At 46.0% G+C, this 17,367-nt stretch overlaps 1 protein-coding gene across 1 annotated transcript in view; it reads left to right on the top strand.

Moving 5' to 3' along the window:
• LOC138670215 (multidrug and toxin extrusion protein 1-like) overlaps positions 1-17,367 on the top strand; it is a 269,225-nt gene that overhangs the window by 141,993 nt on the left and 109,865 nt on the right. The window contains exons 3-5 of the mRNA XM_069757362.1: positions 11,057-11,125; positions 11,549-11,697; positions 14,070-14,112. Of these exons, the coding sequence (XP_069613463.1) occupies positions 11,057-11,125; positions 11,549-11,697; positions 14,070-14,112 (261 nt within the window). The remainder of the gene's footprint in view (positions 1-11,056; positions 11,126-11,548; positions 11,698-14,069; positions 14,113-17,367) is intronic.

Raw genomic sequence — 17,367 nt, 5'->3', positions numbered from 1 at the left:
ATCACACCCACTTGAGACATATAGCTCACCTGATACCGGAGCTTGACCAAGGAGCCCCTATCGTCTTACTCCTCGGAAGAGACATTCTACGGGTCCACAAGGCTAGAGGACAGATCAACGGCCCACAAAATGCCCCATATGCTCAGAGACTTGACCTAGGATGGGTCATTGTGGGAGACGTCTGTTTGGGTGGAGCACACAAGCCGACATCAGTCAACAGCATGCTCACCAATACCCTCGAGAATGGACGCCCGTCTCTCTTCCAGCCATGCGAGAGCAGTTTCCTGATTAAAGAATTGCCACACAACACCCCTCCATCTTGTCCGTTAGCTGATCCCTCCTGTGAAGACTGTTGTGAATTCTGTGGCTGAGTTCACGTCTGTGGTCACAAGTGGTATTGCAGTCTCTGGGCCTTCTCCCTCAGGTGTTTTGGTGAGCTCGTTGGCTGCCTTGCTATTTAGCTCCACCTGAGTCTGTCTTCCTTGCTCCTTGTCAATGTTCCAGTGTTGGATCTGAGCTACTGCATCTTTCCTTGGGCCTGCTGCTCTGCTAGATAAGTGCTTCTAGTTTGTTTTCTGTTTTTTCTGTCCAGCTTGCTATTAACTTTTGCTGGAAGCTCTGAGAAGCAAAGGGGTGCACCGCCGTGCTGTTAGTTCGGCACGGTGGGTCTTTTTGCCCCTTTGCGTGGTTTTCGTTTTAGGGTTTTTTGTAGACTGCATAGTTCTCTTTGCTATCCTCGCTCTGTCTAGAATATCGGGCCTCACTTTGCTGAATCTATTTCATTCCTACGTTTGTCTTTTCATCTTGCTAACAGTCATTATATGTGGGGGGCTGCCTATTCCTTTGGGGTATTTCTCTGAGGTAAGTCAGGCTTGTATTTCTATCTTCAGGCTAGTCAGCTCCTCAGGCAGTGCCGAGTTGCATAGGTAGTGATAGGCGCAATCCACTGCTGCTTATAGTTGTGTGAGGATAGATCAGGTACTGCAGTCTACAGAGATTCCACGTCTCAGAGCTCGTCCTATTGTTTTTGGTTATTGCCAGATCTCTGTATGTGCGCTGATTACTGCACGCTGTGTTGCCTGATTGCCAGCCATAACAGTACAAGGAGCCACACCAATGATTCCCAATAGAGGGAAAAAAGAAATCCTGACATCATTTTTTTTTCTTAGCTCTGTCTTCAGTCTTTTTTTTCCCCTAGACATTAGAGTGCTTCAGGACACAGCTGTGGACATGGATATTCAGGCTCTGTGCTCCTCAATGGATAATCTCGTTGTAAATGTACAAAAGATTCAAGATACTATTGATCAGAAATCGATGCTAGAACCAAGAATTCCGATTCCTGATTTGTTTTTTGGTGACAGAACTAAATTCCTGAGCTTCAGAAATAATTGTAAGCTATTTTTGGCCTTGAAACCTCATTCTTCTGGTAATCCTATTCAACAGGTTTTGATTATTATTTCTTTTTTGCGCGGCGACCCACAGGACTGGGCGTTTTCTCTTGCACCAGGAGATTCTGCATTGAGTAATGTTGATGCATTTTTCCAGGCGCTGGGATTGCTTTACGATGAGCCTAATTCAGTGGATCAGGCTGAGAAAAATCTGCTGGCTTTATGCCAGGGTCAGGATGATGTAGAAGTATATTGTCAGAAATTTAGGAAGTGGTCAGTACTCACTCTGTGGAATGAATCTGCACTAGCGGCTTTGTTCAGAAAGGGTCTCTCTGAAGCTCTGAAGGATGTAATGGTGGGATTTCCTATGCCTGCTGGTTTGAATGAGTCTATGTCCTTGGCCATTCAGATCGGTCGTCGCTTGCGCGAGCGTAAATCTGTGCACCATCTGGCGGTATTGTCTGAGAGTAAACCTGAGCCTATGCAGTGCGACAGGACTATGACTAAAGTAGAACGGCAAGAACACAGACGTCGGAACAGACTGTGTTTCTATTGTGGTGATTCTACTCATGCTATTTCTAATTGTCCTAAACGCACTAGGCGGTTCGATAGCTCTGCCGTTATTGGTACTGTACAGTCCAAATTCCTTTTGTCCATTACCTTAATGTGCTCTTTGTCATCGTTTTCTGTCATGGCGTTTGTGGATTCAGGCGCTGCCCTGAATCTGATGGATTTGGATTATGCTAAACGTTGTGGATTTTTCTTGGAGCCTTTGCGGTGTCGTATTCCGTTGAGAGGAATTGATGCTACACCTTTGGCCAAGAATAAGCCTCAGTGCTGGGCCCAGCTGACCATGTGCATGGCTCCTGCACATCAGGAAGTTATTCGCTTTCTGGTACTGCATAATTTGCATGATGTGGTCGTGTTGGGGTTGCCATGGCTACAAACCCATAATCCAGTATTGGATTGGAACTCTATGTCGGTAACCAGCTGGGGTTGTCAGGGAGTACATGGTGATGTTCCATTTTTGTCTATTTCGTCATCCATTCCTTCTGACATCCCAGAGTTCTTGTCGGACTTTCAGGATGTATTTGAAGAGTCCAAGTCTGATACCCTACCTCCGCATAGGAATTGTGATTGTGCTATCGATTTGATTCCTGGTAGTAAATTCCCTAAGGGTCGTTTATTTAATTTGTCCGTACCTGAACACACCGCTATGCGCAGTTATGTGAAGGAGTCCCTGGAGAAGGGACATATTCGCCCATCGTCGTCACCATTGGGAGCAGGGTTCTTTTTTGTAGCCAAGAAGGATGGTTCGCTAAGACCGTGTATTGATTACCGCCTTCTTAATAAGATCACTGTTAAGTTTCAGTATCCCTTGCCATTGATTTCTGACTTGTTTGCTCGGATTAAGGGGGCTAGTTGGTTTACTAAGATTGATCTTCGTGGTGCGTATAATCTGGTGAGAATCAGGCAGGGAGATGAATGGAAAACGGCATTTAATACGCCCGAGGGTCATTTTGAGTATCTGGTGATGCCGTTCGGACTTGCCAATGCTCCATCTGTTTTTCAGTCTTTTATGCATGACATTTTCCGTGAGTATCTGGATAAATTCTTGATTGTTTACTTGGATGACATTTTGATCTTCTCAGATGATTGGGAGTCTCATGTGAAGCAAGTCAGAATGGTTTTCCAGGTACTGCGTGCTAATTCCTTGTTCGTGAAGGGATCAAAGTGTCTCTTCGGTGTGCAGAAAGTTTCATTTTTGGGGTTCATCTTTTCCCCTTCTACTATCGAGATGGATCCGGTTAAGGTTCAGGCCATCCAGGATTGGACTCAGCCGACATCTCTAAAAAGTCTGCAGAAATTCCTGGGCTTTGCTAATTTTTATCGTCGCTTCATCTGTAATTTTTCTAGCATTGCCAGACCATTGACCGATTTGACCAAGAAGGGTGCTGATTTGGTTAATTGGTCTTCTGCTGCCATGGAAGCTTTTCAGGAGTTGAAGCATCGTTTTTGTTCTGCCCCTGTGTTGTGTCAACCAGATGTTTCTCTTCCGTTCCAGGTCGAGGTTGATGCTTCTGAGATTGGTGCAGGGGCGGTTTTGTCACAGAGAGGTTCTGGTTGCTCAGTGTTCAAACCATGTGCTTTCTTTTCCAGGAAATTTTCTGCTGCTGAGCGTAATTATGATGTGGGCAACCGAGAGTTGCTGGCCATGAAGTGGGCATTCGAGGAGTGGCGTCATTGGCTTGAGGGTGCTAAGCATCGCGTGGTGGTTTTGACTGATCATAAGAACCTTACTTATCTTGAGTCTGCCAAGCGCTTGAATCCTAGACAGGCCCGTTGGTCGTTATTTTTTGCTCGTTTTGATTTTGTGATTTCATACCTTCCGGGCTCTAAAAATGTGAAGGCGGATGCTCTGTCTAGGAGTTTTGTGCCCGACTCTCCGGGGTTGTCTGAGCCGGCGAGTATCCTCAAGGAAGGAGTCATTGTGTCTGCCATCTCCCCTGATTTGCGGAGAGTGTTGCAGAAATTTCAGGCTAATAAACCTGATCGTTGTCCGGCCGAGAAACTGTTCGTCCCTGATAGGTGGACTAGTAAAGTTATCTCTGAACTTCATTGTTCGGTGCTGGCCGGTCATCCAGGAATCTTTGGTACCAGGGAGTTGGTTGCTAGATCCTTCTGGTGGCCATCTCTGTCACGGGATGTGCGTGCTTTTGTGCAGTCCTGTGGAATTTGTGCTAGGGCTAAGCCCTGCTGTTCACGTGCCAGTGGGTTGCTTTTGCCCTTGCCGGTCCCGAAGAGGCCTTGGACACATATTTCGATGGATTTCATTTCTGACCTTCCCGTTTCTCAAAAAATGTCGGTCATTTGGGTGGTCTGTGATCGCTTTTCTAAAATGGTCCATCTGGTGCCCTTGGTTAAATTGCCTTCCTCCTCTGATTTGGTGCCTTTGTTCTTCCAGCATGTGGTTCGTTTACATGGCATTCCTGAGAATATTGTTTCTGACAGAGGTTCCCAGTTTGTCTCGAGGTTCTGGCGAGCCTTTTGTGGTAGGATGGGCATTGACCTATCGTTCTCCTCGGCCTTCCATCCTCAGACTAATGGCCAGACCGAACGAACCAATCAGACCTTGGAAACATATCTGAGATGTTTTGTTTCCGCTGACCAGGATGATTGGGTGTCATTTTTGCCGTTGGCTGAGTTCGCCCTTAATAATCGGGCCAGCTCGGCTACCTTGGTCTCTCCATTTTTCTGCAATTCTGGGTTCCATCCTCGTTTCTCTTCAGGACAGGTTGAGTCTTCGGACTGTCCTGGTGTGGATTCTGTGGTGGACAGGTTGCAGCAGATCTGGACTCAGGTAGTGGACAATTTGATCTTGTCCCAGGAGAAGGCTCAGCTTTTCGCTAATCGTAGACGCCGTGTGGGACCCCGACTTCGTGTTGGGGATCTGGTTTGGTTATCTTCTCGTCATATTCCTATGAAGGTTTCCTCTCCTAAATTTAAACCTCGTTTTATTGGTCCGTATAGGATTTCTGAGATTCTCAATCCGGTGTCTTTTCGTCTGACCCTCCCAGACTCCTTTTCCATACATAATGTATTCCATAGGTCGTTGTTGAGGAGATACGTGGCACCTATGGTTCCATCTGTGGAGCCTCCTGCCCCTGTTTTGGTGGAGGGGGAATTGGAGTATATCGTGGAGAAGATTTTGGATTCTCGTGTCTCTAGACGGAAACTCCAGTATCTGGTCAAATGGAAGGGTTATGCTCAGGAAGATAATTCCTGGGTTTTTGCCTCTGATGTCCATGCCCCAGATCTTGTTCGTGCCTTTCATGTGGCTCATCCTGGTCAGCCTGGGGGTTCTGGTGAGGGTTCGGTGACCCCTCCTCAAGGGGGGGGGTACTGTTGTGAATTCTGTGGCTGAGTTCACTTCTGTGGTCACAAGTGGTATTGCAGTCTCTGGGCCTTCTCCCTCAGGTGTTTTGGTGAGCTCGTTGGCTGCCTTGCTATTTAGCTCCACCTGAGTCTGTCTTCCTTGCTCCTTGTCAATGTTCCAGTGTTGGATCTGAGCTACTGCATCTTTCCTTGGGCCTGCTGCTCTGCTAGATAAGTGCTTCTAGTTTGTTTTCTGTTTTTTCTGTCCAGCTTGCTATTAACTTTTGCTGGAAGCTCTGAGAAGCAAAGGGGTGCACCGCCGTGCTGTTAGTTCGGCACGGTGGGTCTTTTTGCCCCTTTGCGTGGTTTTCGTTTTAGGGTTTTTTGTAGACTGCATAGTTCTCTTTGCTATCCTCGCTCTGTCTAGAATATCGGGCCTCACTTTGCTGAATCTATTTCATTCCTACGTTTGTCTTTTCATCTTGCTAACAGTCATTATATGTGGGGGGCTGCCTATTCCTTTGGGGTATTTCTCTGAGGTAAGTCAGGCTTGTATTTCTATCTTCAGGCTAGTCAGCTCCTCAGGCAGTGCCGAGTTGCATAGGTAGTGATAGGCGCAATCCACTGCTGCTTATAGTTGTGTGAGGATAGATCAGGTACTGCAGTCTACAGAGATTCCACGTCTCAGAGCTCGTCCTATTGTTTTTGGTTATTGCCAGATCTCTGTATGTGCGCTGATTACTGCACGCTGTGTTGCCTGATTGCCAGCCATAACAGAAGACCATGCATGCGACGGTGAGCAAGATCATATAGGGTGCACAGTTTTCCACAGGACAAGAGAAGACAACCAGGTAGCAACGTCCATAGAGGACAGACTGTTCTTGGACATCATGGAGCGAGAGATAGTAAGAGATGAATCAAAGAGTTGGGTCGCACCTTTACCATTCAAACCACAGAGGCAACGCTTACCCAACAACAGAGAACTTGTGTACAGTCGATTTGTCTCCCTTACACGCAAACTGCAGAAGTCACCAGAGACAAAAGAACACTTCTTTACCTTCATGGAGAGAATATTCCAGAGTGGCCACGCGGAAATTGCACCTGTACTTCAAGATTCCGAGGAATGTTGGTACTTACCTATTTTCGGCGTGTATCATCCGAAGAAACCTGGTCAGATAACAGTGGTATTTGACTCAAGTGCCAGATACGAAGGTGTTTCTTTAAACGACGTCTTTCTATCTTGTCCAGACCTCAACAACAGACTTCTGGGAGTACTCCTTCGTTTCCGCAAAGATGCAGTAGCATTTACGGCCGACATACAACAGATGTTTCAGTGCTTCCTTGTTAAAGAAGAACACAGAAACTACTTGAGGTTTTTCTGGTACCGCGATAATGACCCCTACAAGGACATCGTGGAATATCGTATGAAGGTACACATCTTCGGGAACAGCCCTTCCCCTGCTGTCGCTATCTATGGGCTTAGACATTCAGCCAGAGAGGGTGAAGCAAAGTATGGATCGGATGTAAGATCTTTTGTGGAAAAGGATTTCTACGTAGATGACTGTCTGAAATCCACACCCACAGATGAGTCGGCAGTCAGTCTCCTGAAAAGGGCACAAGAAATGCTCGCTTCATCCAATTTGAGGTTGCACAAAATTGCTTCCAACAGCCAAAAACTAATGGCAGCCTTTCCCTCTCAAGATTACTCAACCGATTGAAAAGACTTGGATTTAAGCACGGACTCCCTTCCTATGCAGCGGAGCCTGGGTTTACTTTGGGATTTGAAAAAGGATGCATTCACCTTCCAGATCAGCGAAGAAGAGAAACCTTTCACGCGTAGAGGCGTCCTGTCCGTTGTGAACAGCTTGTACGATCCTCTGGGATTTGTAACTCATGTAACTATCCAAGGTAAAATGATGTTGAGAGACTTCGCCCAAGAGACGTCCGATTGGGATGATCCGCTTCCCAGTGAGAAAAGAGACTTGTGGGTAAGATGGAAGAACTCTTTAGAAGCCCTGTCAAGTCTCTACGTTGCACGACCATATGCTTCTGTGCCATCAACAGAAATCAAGATGCAAAGGCTTTGTATCTTCTGCGATGCCTCAACCAAAGCAATTGCAGCAGTGGCGTATTTGAAAACTACTGACATCAACGAACAATGCCACGTGAGGCTTGTTATGAGCCGGACAAAACTGGCCCCACTCCGTGAACACACAGTACCCAGGCTGGAACTCTGTGCAGCTGTGTTAGCAGTACAGTTAGCTGAGCTTATCTCGACAGAAATGGACCTGGAGGTCAAGGAAATCGAGTTCTACACCGACAGCAAGGTAGTGTTGGGGTACATTTGCAATGAAACTCGTCGTTTCTATGTCTATGTCAGCAATCGGGTGCTAAGGATCAGGAGATCCACCGACCCTAAACAGTGGCATTATGTGTCCACAAACCACAATCCTGCGGACCACGCAACCAGATCCATTGAAGCAAGTCACCTTAAGGACACAACCTGGTTTACTGGCCCTACATTCTTATACCGTTCGACGCCATACATGGATGAGTCAAACATCTTTGAACTGGTAGATCCGGTGGCAGATGAGGAAATCCGCCCTCAGGTATCCGTCCTACGTACGGTGACTAAAGACAATCACCTCAAATCCCACTGTTTCAATAGGTTCTCAACTTGGAACTCGCTTGTTCGTGCCCTCGTTTGTTTAATTCATGTGGCTCGATCCTACAAGTCAACGTCACCCGCCATCCAGAAACCTTGCAAAGGTTGGCACCACTGCAAGCTTGCCTTTACCGTTCCAAACATTGAAAATGCCAAGAACGTTATAATTCGTACCATACAGCGTGAATGTTACGCCAAAGAAATAGATAACCTCAATAAAAACCAACCTGTCTCTAGAAACAGTGTCTTGAAGAAGCTTGATCCAATCATCGACCAAGATGGGCTGTTAAGAATTGGAGGTTGTCTTCAAGAAGCTGAAGTGGAATTTGGGGAGAAACACCCTATAATAATTCCTGGACATCATCATGTCACGACCCTGCTTGTGCAACACCACCACGTCTTGGTGAAACATCAGGGCTGACTGTTTACCGAAGGAAATCTACGAACGGCTGGATTATGGATAGTTGGAGCAAAGCGATGCGTGAGTAAACTCATTTACAACTGCGTGATTTGTCGCAAACTCCGTGGTGGGACTCAAAAGCCAAAGATGGCCAATCTCCCACCAGACAGACTTAGTACAGAACCTCCTTTTACCAACGTCGGACTGGACGTATTCGGGCCATGGTCTGTGGTTGCACGGCACACTAGAAGAGTCCAAGCCAACGCCAAACGCTGGGCGGTTATGTTCACCTGTATGTCCATCAGAGCAGTCCACATCGAAGTAATTGAGTCCATGGACACTTCAGGGTTTATAAATGCACTCCGACGTTTCATCGCCATCAGAGGGCCTGTGAAGCACATACGCTCCGATAGAGGTACCAACTTTGTAGAAGCAGTGAAAGAACTTCAAATTCCTTCCAACCTAGACACCACCAGGGTGGAAAGATATTTGAATGAGCAGGGATGCACCTGGACTTTCAATCTTCCACACTCTTCTCACATGGGAGGTGCTTGGGAGAGGATGATAGGAATGGCACGCAGAATCCTTGACTCCATCTTCTTGCAAGCAGGTAGCGCAAGACTCACACATGAAAGTTTGACCACATTCCTGGCAGAAGTTTCGGCCATCATTAATGCTAGACCATTGACTTCACTTTCCAGTGACTCTGAGGATCCGACCATTCTCACTCCTGCCATGTTGCTTACTCAGAAAGCCAGCATTCTCAGCGCTCCACCTGGAGAATTTAGCAACAAGGATCTCTACAGACGACAATGGAGACAAGTCCAAAGTCTCTCCAATACCTTCTGGGACAGATGGAGGAAGCAGTACCTCTCCACCTTACAACCCAGGAAGAAGTGGCAGACCGACAAACCAAACATCAAAACCGGTGATGTCGTTCTCATGAAAGACAGCCAGTCTCTCCGTAATGAGTGGCCACTAGGCCTCATCACTAAGATACTCCCAAGCAAAGATGGGAAGGTGCGTAAGGTCGAGGTCAAAGTAGGCATGTCCGGGGAGAGTAAACTATTCCTCAGACCAGTTGCGGAACTTGTCTTACTGTTTTTGCCAAAAGAACCTGTGGGTGGCATCGGTTGATGCCAAGCGGGGAGTGTTCTGCCCATTCTAGCGAAGGTCAGGGCTTCGTATCTAGCTTTAAAAAGGTTTAATACCATAGTTTGGGTTTGTTGTGTTATAGCACCACCCAGTGGTGGTTAAATTTATTACCTGTGTTTTTCAGTAATTATTAGAGTGTTGCATTCTGGGATTCACCAAGGTATCATGGGAAGGGGAAACTCCATTTTCTCTCTGTGTATTTCCCTGGACACACGTGCTAATCTGCTGTGTTGAACTACCTCACTTACTTCCCATTCCGGTTAAGTTTATCCGGTAAGACCATTATCCCTGCTCTTGCTATGTAATGTTGTACAGAGTGTGATTAACTGTATAGCAGCCAGTACACAGGAAATGTGATTTTTGGTTACCTGCTGTATGTAGTTATTATAGAAGTTGCATCATCCTGTATGCTTTCCCTGTTAGTTGCAGTCATATTATTATTTGCCCAATACTTACTCAAATCATTTGTATTCTTATAGTTTTACCGCGCTCATGTTTACCAATAAACAAGTTAGACTACAGAGAACAGTCTGCTTATTTGGGAGACAGAAGTGGTTTACGCCGTATGTCGGATCACACACCGTATCAACGTGTATGAAGACAGAACACCCTCATCATCTCTCGCCTTGACTACTGCAACCTCCTGCTCTGTGGCCTCCCCTCGAACACTCTCGCACCCCTCCAATCTATTCTAAACTCTGCTGCCTGACTAATCCACTTGTCCCCCCACTATTCCCCAGCCTCTCCCCTCTGTCAATCCCTTCACTGGCTCCCCATTGCCCAGAGACTCCAGTACAAAACCCTAACCATGACTTACAAAGCCATCCACAACCTGTCTCCTCCATACATCTGTGACCTCGTCTCCCGGTACTTACCTACACGCAACCTCCGATCCTCACAAGATCTCCTTCTCTACTCCCCTCTTATCTCCTCTTCCCACAATCGTATACAAGATTTCTCTCGCGTTTCACTCCTACTCTGGAACCCTCTACCACAACACATCAGACTCTCGCCGACGCCTACCATCAAAACCTTCAAAAAGAGCCTGAAGACCCACCTCTTCTGACAAGTCTACAACCTGCAGTAACCACCGATCGACCAAACCGCTGCATGACCAGCTCTATCCTCGCCTACTGTATTCTCACCCATCCTTTGTTGTAGATTGTGAGCCTTCGCGGGCAGGGTCCTCTCTCCTCCTGTACCAGTTATGACTTGCATTGTTTAAGATTATTGTACTTGTCTTTATTATGTATACCCCTCCTCACATGTAAAGCGCCATGGAATAAATTGTGCTATAACAATAAATAATAATAATAATAATAATAGTAAGATATGTTATCATCACAGAAGTCTTTGGCACCAGGCGATCTGAGGTGCCACCTTCAGCAGAAGCTTCAGATGCGCCGTTGGATGAATCGATTTCATTACTAATATGAATTATTATATAGCATAGCTAGTCTATAATTCATTCAAGTCATAACAATGTTTTTAAATTACACTGTAGCATAGGGTGTGCGAACCTTTCCCTCATTATTCCATACAAATATTATTGCCTCTTTTATTTGATTGTAGGTTATTTCAGTCACTGGTCTTTCAGTAGGACTTGGCTTATCTTCAGCATGTGATACAGTCATATCACAGGTATGTTGTTCAAAGGCTATTTCAGTGGGCTCCCCGGACATAGTGGATATTGAATTTCTGTAGTATTTCATCAAAGTCTACGTAATATGCACAGCAGGTAAATGTTTCTTTGGTGGTTTTGGGGAGTGGTGGGCTACCGTTGAGGCTGGTTCCTAAGTGTGCCATGGATCTATGCCAATTGAGATGTACAACAGCTTAATAGGATTAAAGAATAAAAAGTAAGTAAAGGGTGATCTTTCAGAAAATTTTGGTTCCGGTTTGTAGTTTGTGCTTTATTCACCATCCCTGGGTCCATTGCTGAGTCTCCGCTGCTGGTGTCTAGTTTTACCTGTGTCGCTGATCTCAGGTCAATTGCATTTGAATATATAATAAAAATTTATCGATTGGGCATTTTTTATGACAACTTTTATATTTTTTGTTTAGATATTTGGTGGTACAAATCTAAAATTAATTGGCATTGTACTTCAACGTGGGATCCTCATACTACTGCTGGCCTGCTTTCCTTGTTGGGCACTTTTTATAAATACTGAAAATATTCTACTGCTCTTCAGACAAGACCCGAAGGTGGCCCGGTATACCATCAAATTGTGAATTACATTTGTATTGGTTAACATTTGTCTTACAGGGAACCTGTCACAAGATTTATGCTGCCCAAACCATAGGTGGCATGAATCAAAAGCATGCTGAACGATTGCAGCCAGGTAGATTTCTCTCTGGAATGCTAGAGAATTGGAGAGAAAATATAAGGCCGGGGTCACACTTGCGAGTGCAATGCGAGAAACTCGCGCTAGTCTCTCGCACTGCTGCCGGCGGTTCGGACCGCAGCGTTCAGCTGCATAGAAATACATGAAGCCGCACACTCCAGTCCCGAGTGCCGGCGGCAGTGCCGGGTATTGATGCAAGAGACTCACGTGAGTTTCTCACAGTGCACTCGCAAATGTGACTCTGGCCTAATTAGAAGATCCAGCCAAGGATGGTACGGGACAAGTCTCATCTCTGACTCCAGATGATTGATAAAGAAATCATGCGGCTAGGCTCTGATTCATGCTGCCGTGGTTTGGGCAGCATGAATCAGCTGAGAGTTTCCCTTTAAATACATAAGTAGCAATATGCATAAAATTGTAACCAAGACTCGTGTTTATTAATGATACATTTTGGGCATATCTGTATCTGCAAAAATCCTGAACAATCTTTAAAGAATATGGAAAACATTAATGTGATATGACTGCTTAGGGCTCATACTCACTTGCGAGCAACTCGGATGAGTCTCGCACGGCAATACCTGGCCCTGCACCCAGCACTCAGGAGTGGAGCGTGTGGCCGCATAGCAATACATGCAGCTGTGCGCTCCGCTCCTGAGTGAAGGGTGCAGTGTTGGGTATTGCCGTGCGAGACTCATCCGAGTTGCTCGCAAGTGAGTATGAGCCCTTAGTGTGACTCTGCCATAAAGCTGCCACTAGAGACGATCATTATATGCAACTTTATATAGTTCCCATTACAGGAAATCTGTCAGCAGGATTGTGCTATTTAACCCTCAACTGGTGAGGTGGGGTTTTTGTCACGCAACTGGTGAGGTGGGGTTTCCTATACCCCAGTGTTTAGAAATCTCTTATTTTGCAAAAATGCAAAATGCAAAGATCATGTTTGTTTTAATCGTTTTCTTATTGGCGATTGATTACACACAAGTATAACAAATTTTTGACACCCACAAGTATCGGAAAATGTAATACTTTGATAAAAATAAAGAAGTTTTAAAAATTTGAAAATGTGTAAAAAAGAATTACATGAGTGGTGATGTGGTGGTTCAGTGAGGCCAAGACAGCACTTAGCGACAGCTAGCTCTGTTATGCGTGGCCAGAAGAGAGAGGCCTTGACGACATCCTGTTGACAAGGAAATGGATGGAAGCTAGTGAGACACGTATCCTCATACCAGCATTTTTCAATGAATCGCAGCCGAACAAAAGTTCCCTGGGGTGTGGCAAACCCCAACTCACCAGTCGAGGGTTAATCTGAGAGCAGCATAATGTAGGGGCAGAGACTCTGATTCCAGGGATGTGTCAGTTATTAGGCTGTGTGCTGTAGTTTCAATACAATCAGTGTTTTATAAGCAGGAGATTATCATTAGAAGACTAGGTCTCACATGCAGGCAAATAAGGTTAATCTGTGTAACCCCACCCCCAACCCTGACTGACAGCTTGCTGACAATGAGCGTTGTATACAATAAGCTGCCAATCAGGGGTATAGGTGGGATTATTCACAGCTCAGCATTCTCACCATTGTGACATCTAAAACAGGGGTTGCATAAAACTGCACCAAGCAATCCAGTAAGTGATACATTGGTGGAATCAGGCTTTCTGTCTCTACATTATGCTGCTCTTAGAGTCCATAGCAAAAAACCTGCTGACAAATTCCCCTTAAGTTTAAAGCTAGTTGCCTAAACTAAAATGCAGGTAGTTACCCTTAGTAGCGTCTGCAAGCTGACGAAAAACCGAGCTCCCATATACCAATAGGTTATGACATAGAAAACATTGGTAGTTTTGCTCTTGGTCCCTATAAATTCTGTGTACACCCCTATTTGTAGGAAAACAGATTCATAGATATGTGGAAAAAGGCCCTAAGTAAATGATAAAGCCCACACAGACTAAGGCTGCCGTCACACTATCAGTATTTGGTCAGTATTTTACATCAGTATCTGTAAGCCAAAACCAGGAGTGGAACAATTAGAGGAAAAGTATAATAGAAACATATTCACCACTTCTGCATTTATCACCCACTCCTGGTTTTGGCTTACAAATACTGATGTAAAATACTGACCAAATACTGCTAGTGTGACGGCAGCCTAAGTGATAGAGGTTATATAATGCACTGCAGGAATTAATGGGAGTTTTACCAAGTAATAATCATCTGAGATTATTAATATATTTCATGTTCATTTCTGTTCCAGTCTGGCAGAGGAATATGTTCTGGTTTTTATTCCCGCTCTTCCAGTAAGTGTTTTTCTACTTTCACATGGAAAGCAATATCTAAGGCCAGGGGTGCACTTAGTCTTAAGGTACCTTCACACATAACGATATTGTTAACGATATCGTTGCTATTTGTGACGTAGCAACGATATCGTTAATGAAATCGTTCTGTGTGACAGCGACCAACGATCAGGCCCCTGCTGGGAGATCGTTGGCCGCTGAACAAAGTCCAGAACTTTATTTCGTCGCTGGACTCCCTGGAGACATCGCTGGATCGGCGTGTGTGACACCGATCCAGCGATGTCTTCACTGGTAACCAGGGTAAACATCGGGTAACTAAGCGCAGGGCCGCGCTTAGTAACCCGATGTTTACCCTGGTTACCATGCTAAAAGTAAAAAAAAACAAACACTAGATACTTACCTACCGCTGTCTGTCCTCCAGCGCGGTGCTCTGCTCTCCTCCTGCACTGGCTGTGAGCCGGAAAGCAGAGCGGTGACGTCACCGCTCTGCTTTCCGGCTCACAGCCAGTACAGGAGGAGAGCAGAGAAGCAGAGCGCAGCGCTGGAGGACAGACAGCTGTAGGTAAGTATCTAGTGTTTGTTTTTTTTTACTTTTAGGATGGTATCCAGGGTAAACATCGGGTTACTAAGCGCGGCCCTGCGCTTAGTTACCCGATGTTTACCCTGGTTACCGGCATCGTTGGTCGCTGGAGAGCGGTCTGTGTGACAGCTCTCCAGCGACCAAACAGCGACGCTGCAGCGATCCGGATCGTTGTCGGTATCGCTGCAGCGTCGCTTAATGTGAAGGGGCCTTTAGGTTCACATCGCGTTAGTGCCATCCGTTAAACAGATGCGTTAACGCTGATGCCCTAAATATATTTTTTTCTACAATCGCGCTAATGCATGCGTTAACGCATGGTACCATTGCGTTGGCATGCATTAGCAATAGAGGTCTATGCACAGCGAATGTGTCCGTTTACTGTGCGTTAGACCTAACGTACCCGAAATGCAGTAAACCGCGTTCAAGGGTGCGTCACAAAGTAACACACCATCGCTAACGCATGCCAATTTTGATATGCGTTAGGATGTGTTACGATAATGGAAGTCTATGGGTGCGTTAAGAGATCCGTTACATTTCTTGCAAGAGTTCTGCTATCTGTCCGTTTAACAGAACTCCACACGCCCATGTGATCCAAGCCTTACCTTTACATCTCTGCTGTGAAATTGCTATGTTTGACTTAAATAACAGAAAATAATGAGCTTAGCATTTCATTGTAGCGTATGAACAATGTAGGAAATACTGTATGTAGGTAGCAACATAAGCATATTCATTGTAGCATGTAAGGATTTGAAGTTGTGGGTTGTAATAACCACCTTAGAATGTTAATGATACAACTATTTTTTATTCCTTATGTCCATGGTCTTACAACAACTCCGATTAGAGGGCCAAAATACATTTCCCCCAGTGCACAAGATCCCACCCTGGGGCTGGTAGTTCCACTTCCCCCATACCAGGTGATACTCACCGTCTCCCAACTTTTGTCTCTCCCACCAGTATAGTCTGTAGTCACAGTCCAAGCTGCTCCAGACCACAGATACCACTACAGTAGCACATGAAGCTAAATCCAGCCAGCATCAACAATCCTTAGGGTACCGTCACACTCAGCAACTTTCCAACGATCACGACCAGCGATACGACCTGGCCGTGATCGTTGGAAAGTCCTTGTGTCGTCGCTGGAGAGCTGTCACACAGACAGCTCTCCAGCGACCAACGATGCCAAAGTCCCCACGTAACCAGGGTAAACATCGGGTTACTAAGTGCAGGGCCGGGCTTAGTAACCCGATGTTTACCCTGGTTACCATTGTAAATGTAAAAAAAAACAAAAACCACTACATACTTACATTCCGGTGTCTGTCACGTCCCTCTACGTCAGCTTCCCTCACTGACTGTGAGCGCCGGCCGGCCGTAAAGCAGAGCACAGCGGTGACGTCACTGCTGTGCTTTACGGCCAGAGCTCACAGTCAGTGCGGGAAGCGGACGGCGAGGGACGTGACAGACACTGGAATGTAAGTATGTAGTGTTTGTTTTTTTTTACATTTACAATGGTAACCAGGGTGAACATCGGGTTACTAAGCGCGGCCCTGCGTTTAGTAACCCGATATTTACCCTGGTTACCAGTGAACACATCGCTGGGTCGGCGTCACACATGCCGATCCAGCGATGTCAGCGGGTGATCCAGCGACGAAATAAATTCTGGCCTTCTAGCTCCGACCAGCGATGTCACAGCAGGATCCAGATCGCTGCAGCGTGTCAAACACAACGATATCGCTATCCAGGACGCTGCAACGTCACGGATCGCTATCGTTATCGTTGTAATATTGTTCAGTGTGAAGGTACCTTTAGGATAGTTTCTCAAATCCAGATGACAGATAAGACAACTGTAGCACGAGTATCCAGCTGAGGCCAGTAACCTATCTCCAATCTCCACAGACCATCCATACATGGACACAAGGACCTCAGCAACAGATCCTCAATATCACTGCACCAACTCCCTAAACGTGTGACTTATTGTCCTCACTCTCCTGGGATCAGCCTCCTAGATGGGCAGAAGTGTTTACACTGTCCCCATTAAACATTTGCTGACGAATGTTCCAGAAGCCCAGTCTCCAGCCTGTCTGCAGGGTTATGTATTAGGGATCCCCCTGCAGAAAGGAACAAAGATACACATGCCCCCACCAAATGCAGGACAGAAATGCTAATGTAGGCCTTATGTATACATTAGATCCAGCCCTCATGTCTTTCTCTGCTTGCTGTTAGGCTACGTTCACATTAGCGTTCTGCCGGCCTGCGTCGGGCGCAGCCGCGGCAACGCATGCGCCATGCGCCCCTATATTTACCATGGGGTGCATGGACATGCGTTTGCATGCGTTTTGCGATGCATGCGTCTTTTTTGCCGCAAGTGTTAGGGCGCAGAGGACGCAGCAAGATGCATTTTTTTGGCGTCCAAAATCCGGCAAAAAAAGGACGCATGTGTCGCAAAACTATGCGTTTTTGCATGCGTTCTTGTTTGCGTTGTGCGTTACGTCGCCGACGCAGCAGCGCACAACGCAAATGTGAACGTAGCCTTACTGAATGAAAACATTGATTCCTGAGACTGAACACTTTCCAGGAGACATTTGTGCACCTTAAACAGACAACCAAGCAAATCTCTAATAAACATGACAATAAGATTGAGGTACCAATGTGCCCTGCTGGAAAAGGTCTGTGTCTGCTCCTCA

Source organism: Ranitomeya imitator, chromosome 3 (assembly GCF_032444005.1).
Source record: "Ranitomeya imitator isolate aRanImi1 chromosome 3, aRanImi1.pri, whole genome shotgun sequence".
NCBI lineage: Eukaryota > Metazoa > Chordata > Amphibia > Anura > Dendrobatidae > Ranitomeya > Ranitomeya imitator.
The sequence above is the reverse complement of the archived record's forward strand: the minus strand, read 5'-3'. Positions and strand labels throughout refer to the sequence as shown.